At 35.7% G+C, this 12,524-nt stretch overlaps 1 protein-coding gene across 1 annotated transcript; it reads right to left on the bottom strand.

Annotated features, from left to right (window-relative positions):
* Nucleotides 1-1,991: 1,991 nt before the first annotated feature.
* Nucleotides 1,992-2,627, bottom strand: LOC133313923 (uncharacterized). The gene has a single exon (XM_061515339.1). It carries the CDS (start codon nucleotides 2,625-2,627, stop codon nucleotides 1,992-1,994), a length of 636 nt encoding a protein of 211 aa, XP_061371323.1.
* Between the last annotated feature and the right edge of the window lie 9,897 nt (nucleotides 2,628-12,524).

Raw genomic sequence — 12,524 nt, 5'->3', positions numbered from 1 at the left:
CTTCATTGTTTGCTTCCTTTTCTTTTTGCCTTTCATCTTCCTCTTTGTCATCAAAGTTTAGGTTTTCCATGCTTTCTATAACATCATCATCACAAAGTTCCTTTCTAGACAAGGCATTGTTAGTCTCATTAAATATACAACATGAATGGACTCTTCAATGACCATTGTTCTTTTATTATAGATTCTACAAGCTTTACTTGTAAGTGAATATCCTAGAAATATGCCTTCATCGGCTTTAGAGTCAAATTTGCCAAGGTTTTCTTTTCCATTGTTTAAAATAAAACATTTGCAACCAAAGACATGAAAATATGAAATATTGGGTTTTCTTCTTTTGTAAAGTTCATATGGAGTTTTCTTCAAAATAGGTTTAATTAAAGCACGGTTCATAACATAACACGCGGTGCCAACGGCTTCCGCCCAAAAATATTTTGGAAGATCATTTTCATTTAACATGGTTCTAACAAGTTCTTCCAATACACGATTTTTCCTTTCTACAACTCCATTTTGTTGTGGAATCCTAGGAGCGAAAAAATTATGTTCAATACCATTTTCTTCACAAAAGATTTCAAAATCTTGATTTTCAAATTCTCCACCATGATCGGTTCTAATTGAAAGAATATTTGAAGATTGTTCATTTTGAATAAGCTTGGCTAGCTTCTTGAATGATTTAAAAGAATCACTTTTATATGTAAGAAATAATGTCCAAGTATAGCGAGAATAATCATCCACAATAACCAAAGCATAGTAATTGCCACCAAAGCTCATGGTTCTAGTTGGTCCAAAAAGATCCATATGTAAAAGTTGTAAAGGCTTTGTGGTAGAAACAATATTTTTTTATTTAAAAGAAGCCTTTACTTGTTTTCCCATTTGACAAGCATCACAAACTTTATCTTTTTAAAATTTGAGCTTTGGTAACCCAATCACTAGGTCTAAGGAAATCAATTTGCTTAATTGACCCATGCCAATGTGTCTTATTCTTCTATGCCATAACCAAGAGTCATCTTCCTTACTAATCAAACATTTATCGTCATTTGAAGGCATACCATCTAAGTCTATCATATAAATGTTATCCACTCTATGACCAAGAAACTTAACTTGCCCATCTATTAGACTTTCAATTTTACAAGAGGTTGAGTCAAAAATAACTCTATATTTTTTATCACATAATTGACTAACACTAAGCAAGTTATGTCTAAGGCCCTCAACAAGTAAAACATTTTCTATAGAGACAGAGGAGGAATTACCAACTTTTCCAATACCGAGTATCTTTCCTTTAACGTTATCTTCATAGGAGACATGTCCATGCTCTTTCTTTGTGAATGATTGGAATTTAGTTACATCTCTCGTCATGTGACTTAAGCAACCGCTATCCAAGTACCACTTGGAGCTTTTAGCCTTCAAGCACACCTACATCACAAGGTCAAGATTTAATCTTTGGTACCCAAACCTTGTTGGGTCCTTGTGTGTTAGTCTTGGGCCTAGTTCCCTTAGGAACCCACACTTTCTTTTGCCCAATAATGCCATTTTTCTAACTTTACATGTGGACGCACTATGACCTTTTCCACCACAATGAAAACATTTAATGAATGGGCTACTTGTCATGTAGGATGCAGAAATGAAAAGTTTTTATATGATTTTTCTTGTGTGCTAATGTCAAAGCCTAAGCCGGATTTGTTGAACATGCATCTTTATTTACCAAGCAACACATTTAAGTTATCTCTTCCACATGTGAATTTGCTTAGAATTTCATTTAAATCATCAATTTCATTATTTAGATCTTTACATGAAGTACATGATGATGAAGATGCATGATCATTTGAAGATAGGCACTTGATACAACTTGTACTAGCATCAAGTAATTTGAGAGTTTGATTTTCATCTTTCAGATCTTTCACTTCCTTTTCTAGAGATGCAATTTGTTTTTCCAAAGAAGTAATAGTTTTTCTTGATGTTCTAAGAGTTTTAACATGTTTTAGTGTTTCATTATGCGTTTATTCAAACATGTCAGAAAACTCATCATATGAAGGGGAAATAGTAGAGCAAGATGAGTTTACCTCGGTTTCGGATTCATCTTTGTCCTCATTTGCCATTAGAAATATATGTTGAGTTCCTTTGCTTGATTTCTCCGGTGGTCTCCTATCTTGCATGAAGCATAGGTTTGCTTCTTCCTTGGAGTCATCATCGGAAGAGCTAGATTCATCATCCCAAGCAAGATAAGCCTTCTTGAAGTTCCTTCTATCCTTGCCTTGCTTCTTTTCATATTTGTCTTTCTTTTGAATATTTGTACAATCCGATTTGTAGTGACCGGTTTTTCCACATTCATAGCAAGTGATGGTGAGTTGTGAGGATCCTTCATCTTTAGATCTTCTTCTAAGAGGAAATGCGGATTTCTTTGAAAAATTCTTCTTAAAAATTTTTCCATACTTCTTTACGAAGAGACTCATCTCATCTTCATCAAGACCATTTTTGGAATTTCCATATTCTTTTTCCTCATCCTTCTCTTTGCTTGGTGTTGAGGCTTTCAAGGCAATTCCCTTACTTTTCTTAATGGCTTGTTCCTTCAAGGTTATTCTAGTTAGCTCCATTTCATACTCTTGGAGCTTGCCGAACAAGGTTGCAAGATCCATGGTTTTCAAATCTTTTGATTACGTAATAGCCGTCAGCTTGGGTTGCCATTCCCTATTGTGCACACTTCTCATCACCTTAGCAATTAACTCAAGGTTAGTAAAATAATTATCTAAAGCATTTAAATGAGTGACGAGGTGCGTGAATCTTTTTTGCATACTTTGAATGCTTTCATTTTCATGAAACTCAAACATTTCAAATTCTCTAGTGCGTGCATTTAATTTTGTAAATTTAACATCACTAGTTCCTTCATGGGTTATTTGAAGAATATCCCACATTTCCTTATCATTCTTACAATTTGAAACACGAAAATATTCATCACGACCTAAGGCATTTGTGATCAAGTTTAGAGCTCTAGCATTCCAATTTCCTTTCTTAATTTCATCTTCGGTGTAATTATCTATATCTTTAGGAAGATCTTCATCCTTCTCATTTTTTATAGTAGGTGATTTATACCCTTTTTCAACTACATTCCATACTCTTAAATCATTAGATTGAAGAAATATTTTCATTCGACTCTTCCAATAAGAATAATCGACGCCATTGAAAAATGTAGGTCTAGTACTAGAAGATCCCTCAAGGGGCATATCATGGTTCAAAGAAGCCATCCCTTCTCTTGAAGCGGTTAAGCTCTTTACACAAGAGTTCAAGCTCTGATACCACTTGTTGGACAAGTGGCTTCAATACTCAAGAGGGGGTGAATTGAGTTTTACAAAATCTTTTCGTAAAGTGCCTCTCCATTGATATTTTAAAGACTATTTCTTCAATAAAGTGATTAAATCTAAGTGTGAGAGCAAGTGTAGAGATTCACAAAGTAAGAAAGCGAATAGATAAAGACAATCTAAAAATGCAATTTCAATACTTAAGTAAAGAGGTAAAGGCTAGAGAAGTTGCAAACTAGATGTATCCTGGTTCGATCACCACCACTGTGACCTACGTCCAGACTGAAGCCGCTCGATCAATACTTTTCACTAACTATCAAGCTTAAGGGTGCTTGACAAACCTCTACAACCTTTCAAGTCTTCGGGCTCTTGATGCCTCACAATTTTTCACTCCAAATTTTCTTAGGAATTTGGTGACCTCTCTAGTATAGGGTTCACTCCCCTCTCAAATCAAGAAGTAAGATTGAGGTGATTAAAAGTGGCTAAGTACTCTCAAAGTACAGATTGCACAAATTAAAGAACTAATAGATGTATAGCTTCAAAGGAAAGATGAGCTCAAGTGTATGCAATGAGTAAAGTAAGTAATCAATGAGCAATAATGGGCTAGAATGAGTAATAAAGGTTCAATAAATGATCTATAGTCGTCCCCTATTCATTACTGTTGATGTGGGTATTTATAATGACACCTCATTTGAAAACTAGCTGTTTCTAGCCGTTGTGAACCGTACATATCCGGATATTTGTCGGGCACATATCTGGATATTGATATCAGGATATTGATATTCGGATATTCACAGTGAAATATTCGGATATTTCATGGCAGCACCCTTTTTGTACGAATTCTGAGTTTTTCTTTCTTTCAAAATGGTTTCTGTGACTTATGATGCATATAATTGGTTATGGAAACTATTCAGAAATGTTCATATCATGTAGTTACCTTTTCCAAACCAATATAGGACATATAAAACCATTTGACTTGATATTTCTTTAAGGATGCTTTCTTTTTAAAACGAATGAGTGATTTAAGGCTATGAATATTTGTGATCATATTTTGTCATGATGCTTATGTGCTTAAGTCATTTCAAAAAGTCTTTTAATGCATGTTTGACTTGTTAGATCAAGGTTCTTTAAGCACTTTATGATATGGATGACTTGAGCCCATGCAATGCTAGAATCTATACACCTTTACATATTTTCCTAAGTCCTAAAAGAATATACCATTGAGATTCTTGGACTTGTCTTGATGCTTGATTTTCATGTTTTCACATTTGCTTGATATCTTTTGGATGTTGCTTCGTCTTTGAGAATTCTACTTCACGTTTGTTTGTTATCATCAAAACTATGATGACGTGGAATCATCAAGTGTGTTATCTTTTGAGTACGTGGCAGCCACATCATCACTTTAATTCTTCACTATGGAATTGTATATTAATGATACTCAATATCTCTGTAGTGTTTGCAAAAACCTACTTAGGGAAGGTTCATAGCTTGGTCCATGATTTCAATGAGCTTTTGTGCCCTCCTCCTCCTACTGAGGATCATACTAAGAAACTTGAACAACGAAACACCTTTTTTTATGTTGATGGTTTTATATGGCTTGCATGAGGAGTATTCTATTAACCGTTATCAGATTCTAGTCTCTTCCATATTCTTGACTATAAACTTTGTTTGGTCTACATTGCTTCAGACCCTACCTAAGCATCATGTTGAACCTGCAGTTCTTGCTCTGTTGCCAGCAAATTTTTCTACACTTGTCTCAAAGGTTTTTGTTCCCCCTTTAGCTAATTTCTCTGCACTTGTCTCCAAGGGTGCTAGTCTTGGCCCCAAACCTTCAAAGGGTCATCCTCATTGCACTCATTGTAACAAGTCAGGTCATATTATTGATCATTGATGGGACCTTCATGGAAAGAATGGCTACACAACTCCATAAGAGTGTGGGTGAATTGTGGTTAACTTCTATTGTAAGAAACTTAAAATCCCAAACCCTTTTTCAGGAAAACAAACCAAAATGTGGTAGAACATAAATTGAACACTTCCCAACCAAAAAGTAGATTCAAAACAAAGTAAACAACATCATAAATAGAGATATAGCAGCGAAAATTAAAATGGGTAAGGGAAAAAAGAATCAAACTCCAAAATTTATCTTGGTTCACCCTCTAACCACTAGATGGCTACATCTAATTAGAAGAAGATCATCCACTAAACTCAGAACTTCCAACCGATGCCTCAAAAATTGATGTACAATGGAGTTTTATCGGTGCCCCAGAAACTGATTTATAATGAAGTTTTACAAGAATCTTGATCAAACCTTTGATCAATCTCAACCTATACACCTCTAATATCACTTTAAATCACCAAATCGAATTGCAACAGTAAATAAACTTCTAATCGATGTAGAGTCACCTCTCTACGTTCACAATTACAAAGAAAATCAAAAGAAAAAATGGAGAGAAGAGAATTATTGAGCTTTTTCCCAAAGATACGCAAAAATAGCCTAAATGAGGGTTTTATCTTGATTTTTGAGTGTTCTCATATTTTTCTCTATTAATCTTTGATTAGAAACCCTTATTACATGTTTATATAGGAGTCTTATGAGTTACATAGCCGTTAGACTATTAATTTTGAATTTTAATGCATCAACTGTCACATATCCAGATATTCATCAGGCATATATTTCGATATCCAAATCTGAATATTTGTTGGGCACATATCAGGATATCATTATCTGAATATCAGAAACTCCATATCCAGATATTTCTGCACAGCAACCCTATATAATGTAATATCAATCCAAACGAGTTCTACTTACGTATCACACATGAATGAATGTTTCTAGCATTAATCTAACAATGTTCCATGTGTGTGTGTGTCATTGTATACGTAATCCATGCATGTAGGTTTCTTATAGATGAGTTTGTGACTTATGAATGCAATCCTTAAGAGATAACGCTTAATAAACTCATTCTCTAAGTTCATAAGACTCAAACTAATATTACAAACAGTGTAAGCCTATCAGAGTCTTCGTCTTCACTTGTCTTCAAGCTTTGAGCCTTGTAGTGTGTTGTATAACTTGGAACCTTTGACTTTGGAGTTTACTTTGCCAATTTGAGTACTCCCTTAACTTTTGCAAACTGTCTTGGTCTTCTAACATTATATGGGACTCTTTGCACTGTTTTCCGAGTTGTCCAATAATGTTGAGCTTGTAGGTGGTTTGTTATCATCAAAACTTCAGTTGCTTATTCTTTGAAACCTAGGGCTCAACAATCTCCCCTTTTTTTATGATGACAAGAACTTTATTGAGAAATATATTAGTAGCATAAAAATACATAATATAAGTCCCTTGGTCTTGGTCCTTTGCGTGCTACTGGTGTTGTTATCCAGTTAGCCAATAAGAGGAATGCTCACCCTTCTGGTTTAATTGAAAATGTTTTAGTCAGAGTGAATAACCTGATATTCCATACTAACTTTACATTTTAGATATGGAGGGTGAATCTCCTAGTAGTAAGCCCCCAATCATACTTGAGAGGTCCTTTTCAAAAACTGCAAGGACCAAAATAGATGTGTATGCTAGGACTCTTTCCATGTAATTTGGTGATAACATTGTACATTTTAGTATATTTTATTCCACGAAGCATTCTAAGGTTGGGGTTGAGCATTCAGTTTCATGCATAAATGTGACTCATAATGTGGCTGATAAGTTTGATTATGAATTGATTAGTGAATGTGCATTACCTGTGGATTCTAACTTGCCTATTAATGTTAATTTTGAAGTTAGGCAAGACTCTCCATTCTGATAATGGTTTTGATCCTAAGCCTCATAGACCCTAGATGAAATGGGTACCAAGAAGTCCTTCCTCTGTTTTTAGTATGAAAAAAACTATTTGTAAGGTTGGAAGAAAGGATCAAGAGAAGAAGAAATGCACACAGAAAAGAAACCCCCCAAAGTTGCGTGATACGCAGACGGGGAAGACCTTCACAATGATCAGCCATAACCTCAAAGTTGTTTATGAGGGACCCTAGAAGCAACCTGTGGAGACATAGGTTCTGCTCATTGATGTTGTTTATTGTAAGAACCTGCACCATTAAATTAGAAATTTAAATAATTAATTATGAGTTTAGGAAAGAATTCCATAATTTACCTTGAATAATTATTAAAAGACTTAAATATTTATAGTAAGTGATTAATAATGCTGAAAGTCGCTTTTCTGACGAAAGTGCAGATATCGGTTCTGCTTCACGGTATAAGTACGTACCGGTGAAGTATCCCGGAAAATTATAATAAGTGTATGAATATTCCTAGAATAATATTTAGGACTGGAATATCAAATTTGAAGTCAAAATAATGAGAATTGATGTCAGAACTAATACCGACTGCGGGAAAATGCGTACCAGAAAAGTATTGCGAAAAATTAAAATTAAAATATGAAAAATCTTAAAAAATGTCTAGGTTCAGAATATGAAGTTTGAGATTAATTTGATTAGCGTAGTTATTATTGCTAACACCGACGCTTAAAATTTAATGAGGCTATAAATAGACACTTGCACAAATTTCTAGGTCAATTCTTATTGCCTTTACGTGAAATGTTTTGAGTCTTGAAGTGCAGCGACCTTCTCCTCCATTACCACCTTCATCTTTCCCCAAAAACCTCCAAGGAACTACCTTTCTTCATTGTTCCTTTACCAAAACACCTTAACTAAGTGTGAGCTTGCATTGTGGGAGTGAGAGGCCTTCCATTTCTGAGTTTTTGGTTGTTGTTTGGTGGGGTTTGAGGCGGTGTTTCTCAGTTCTTGTGGAGGAGGCCATTTACTTGGCATTTGTGGTTTCAAGAAGCCACATTTGAAGGAAAAGGACCTTGCTTTGTGATCAAATTCATGGCTTGTGTAATCTGAATTATTGGGACAGATTTGAGAGATCCAAGAGCATATATTTCTGTTATTTTTTAGAGCCCTTAGGTATACCATGATCACTCCTCTTGAAATCCATGATTTTAGCTTGTTTAAGTCACTAAATGAGAGAACTTTGATTAATCAAGTTAAAAGTTGTTAATCTATGCATGTTTAATGCTTTAGAATATCTGTTTTGATAAAAACTAAACCTTGAATCATGGGAAGCCATTACCACTTTGGATTATGCAGAAAAATTCTGCAGATTGCTGTTCTGCCCGCGTCGTAATCAATTACTTTTCGTCGGTAATCAGTTACTGATGGGACGAAAATTTGTTCCCATTTAAGCTCATTTTGATCGCAAAATACCATCTGTTCCCTCCACTGATGAGCAACTTTAGTACTAAAACCACGTGTTTAATATCTTTTTGACAAAAACACAGTGGGGAACGGAAGGTGACGTAATCTTTTGGAAAATATATAAAAAGGGGAACGGATTCAGAACATTAAATACACCTGGTTCACTCACTCAATCTCTCTGATCACTTTTCAGGAAACATTGAAAAGAAGTTTCCATAAAGCATAAGCGGTGCAGCTATTCAGCAAGAAGAAACGTGTGCAGCAGAGAATAAAGGGTTCCTATTGGCCAAAGAGGAAAGCAAGGCATGAGGGTCGTCAGAAGGAAAGACAAATCTCAGTTTGGAATAATTATGTTTAATCTTGTAGCCATGGGCTAACTTATCTGTGGAATGGAAAAACTGCAAAGTTCTTAAAGAATTATTTTCAAAACTCTTGTATTACAGCTTTTGTGTTTCTCTGGTTAAGTGAGCTATCTTTATTGTGTATCTTTGGAAATCGAACACATACTGAGAAAGGATTTTCCATAAGGAAGGGATTTTAGATAGCTTAACCAGAGGGAGAAGGTAGTCTTGTGGAAACAAGGCTACTGGTTGCCTTAGGAATAAGGGACCACCTCGTTCATTCAAAGGTCTTGTACCCAGTACCTGTTGGAGTCAAGGGAGCCATAGGAATATGGAAACTTGTGAAACATCTAGTCCATGAGCTGAGGAATCAGAGTTGGAAGAGAAGAGACTGGAACAAAGACAAAAGTGTTGAGTCTTGAGTAGAGAAAATAATTGTTTATGAATTGAGCAGTGGATCTGTTCCTTCTGTTATTATTGTTTTATAACCATCCATATTGTTGTCTCTTAATTACTGTTATTACTTTTTTTATTTTCTTTACTTTATTTAATATTGTATCTATAAATCTCCCATGAATATTGTTGTTCCTTCTCTAAACAAGAAGGATAACATACATAACGAAGCGATGAATTGTTTGCTGTCGGATTGCACCTACTGTCTTTGGGGAACGTTGTCAAAATAGTAAGGAACGTTTGACCAAATAGGTCAATTACTAACCTTTCTTTTCATTTTCATTCTTTATAAAATAGTATAAGGAATTAATTAGAGTTCTATCCTCGTGGGAACGATAATCTGGGCATTAACACTCCCATTTATTACTTGATGTGTGCACTTCCGCACTTAGGTTGAAACTAAGAGAGCCATTGTGTTTTCTCTTAGTAAACTGAGGAACGTTTTCATCATAATATATTTTTACCCAACAGCCTTTGAAACCCAACAAGTTTTTGGCGCCGTTGCCGGGGATAGAAACACTAAATTTTGTTCTTATTACTGTTTTAAGTACATATTATGTATTGTTTATTTTTATTTTTATACTGTTACATATTATGCTGTCCATACTATCTGTGTATATGGTTTATGAGTGAAGAATGTGAAAAAAATTCTCACCACTCCAATGAAATACCTGAGTTCTTCTTCGATCCTGAACCAGAACGCACTTTACTTAGAAGAAGAAGAAATCTTAAGGAAAATATTTTTGAAAACATGGTTGATCATGACAATAACAATGAAGGAATCCCTCCTGAACAGAACTTTAGAACCCTGGCTGCTCCTTTTAGGAACAGACCAGAAAGGGGAGTAATCCTTCCTCCTGTAGCACCTAATTTTGAATTAAAACCTATCATGTTTCACATGATAAGGGAAGCTGGAGTCTTTCACGGACTCCCTGCAGAAGATCCTTACATACACCTCACAAACTTTCAAGATATTTGTGATAATTTCAAAGCTGATGGTGTGACAGAAGAGAGCATGAGAATGAGGCTATTCCCTCATTCCCTAGGCTCAAAAGCAAAAACATGGATGAAAACTCTCACCCCTGGATCCATACACTATTGGGAGGAACTTTCTAACAAGTTCATAGAAAGGTTTCTCCATGTGTCTCGTCAAGCTGATGTTAGAGCAGAACTCTCTAACTTTAGAATGTTTTATGGAGAAAATCTTTATGAAGCTTGGGAGATATACAAGGACATCATCAGAAAATGTCCAAACTATGGGGTGGAGAGTTGGGGAGTTTTACAATCTTTTTATAAAGGCATTGATCATACTTCTCAATCACATTTAGACTTTGCAGCAGTAGAATATTTTTTTACAGGGACCCTCGAATTCAGGTATGAAATCATAGAAGGCACTGTCGAAAGGTGTCTCTAATGGCCACTAGATAGGGTGAGTCCAGTAAGTAAGCCAGGCATGCTCGAACTAGACAAACAAACTGCCATGGAGTCTCAACTGGCCACACTAATGAATGAGGTGAAGAATCTGAAAGCTGATTAAGAACAACCAAGGATGGAGGTCTTGCAAATCACAGCAACTCAGAGTGAACCATGCTCAGCCTGTGGTGACCTTCATGATTCAACAGACTGTCCATCAACTGCCTTGGTATGTTATGCTGAAAATTTCGAGAACATAAACCTCACCCAGGCTAGAGACAATCAGAATGCGAGGAGCAACAACAGTCAAAACTCTGGAGGAACCATAGTGAAGGATCAGAACCATAATCCACAATGGAGACCACCCATGAACCAGAGACCATACAACCATAGTGAAACAGTGTCTCCAAGTCCAAATAAAGTACGTTCCGTTCCAGGAACGTAGTTTTGGGGTGGTTCAATAACCACACACTCCCATAATATATATATATATATATATATATATATATATATATATATATATAAATATTTTATTAATAATTAGTTTTCATTTTCATTTTATTCATCTTATTAAATATGTAGTAGTTTTTTTTTTACAATGCCATTTATATTTCGGGTTATTTTATTAAGTAGGCTTGCATTTTATCTATTAGGAATTGGTTTATTATTATTGTTAACTTAGAATGTAGGTAAAAGACAAAAGGAACGTTCCCTGGCTTAGGAGATAAACGTGACAAAGACACTAGTCCCTGCTGAGTCACGTATATATGTGCAGCCTGTAACAGCCCGTTTTACACCGGTATTGTTAACATTAATTATGATATTAAGCGCAGTTACATTCACAGTAGTTCATTTATAAAAATGCGAGTAAACTTTTTCCGTTTATTACGCGAGCATTTAAACAATAAAAAGCGTAATAAATAAAGTTGTGACAGTAACTGCAGACTCTTTGCGGAATAACTATTTACATATCCTGTATTCTTCTCTCAAGTCAGTAAGGGGTTCCCATAAACCCACTTAGCTAGGACCTCATTTTAAGTTTTCTACCTATCCGAACATGGTCCGGTATTTAACTGTCCTTTTTAAATAAAACACGGAGGTGTTGTTTCTTGCCAACTGGCGCTAGGTCGCGCCGCTGTGGCGCTAGATCGCGCCGGATCCCTGGAATTTGGCCTAAAAGGAACTGCCCATGATTCCCGCAATCTGGCGCAGAACCGTGCCTCTGTGGCGCAAGGTCGCGCCAAATTGCTGGAATTTGGCCCAAGAATAAATCTGCACCCTGTGCAGGGACCAAATGAGTAGCTTGTGTTCTCTTCCTTCTATAGGTCGACAGTCAACCCAGAAAAATCCCAATTTTTTACACGAGATAGAGGACATCTCAAGCTTCAAAACGGTGTATGGCACGTCCCTATCGGACTTCTATGTAGGGAGATGTGCTCTCCCGAAGTTCGCCTAAATTCTCCCAATTTCTAGAAAATTCGCCCGAGTTTCCTTTATTTTTCCAATAATCCCCAAGTTTGCACAAGTGATCTATGATCTCAAAATGTACCTAATAATCAAAGGGTGGAACACACAAGGATCAAAAATGCATTGGGACTCTTACAACCCTTCACAATTTATATCAATTTACCCAATTAATATCATATTGCTTACTTTATTAACACTTACATATTTCAATCACCGATGTCTATTTGCATGCATTTTCTAAACATATACATAATCATAATCCTAAAATAGGCCTATTGTCCTTTTATTATTTTACATGCTTCCATATTACATCAAGTAT

This window comes from Gastrolobium bilobum, unplaced genomic scaffold (assembly GCF_033153095.1).
Source record: "Gastrolobium bilobum isolate Gb01-03AN ecotype WA unplaced genomic scaffold, APGP_CSIRO_Gbil_v1 utg855, whole genome shotgun sequence".
Classification (NCBI taxonomy): domain Eukaryota; kingdom Viridiplantae; phylum Streptophyta; class Magnoliopsida; order Fabales; family Fabaceae; genus Gastrolobium; species Gastrolobium bilobum.
The sequence above is the reverse complement of the archived record's forward strand: the minus strand, read 5'-3'. Positions and strand labels throughout refer to the sequence as shown.

Bases quoted from the DNA above. Each gene is read 5' to 3' on its own strand.
- LOC133313923 (XM_061515339.1), bottom strand. From the start codon at position 2,627: ATGGATCTTGCAACCTTGTTCGGCAAGCTCCAAGAGTATGAAATGGAG.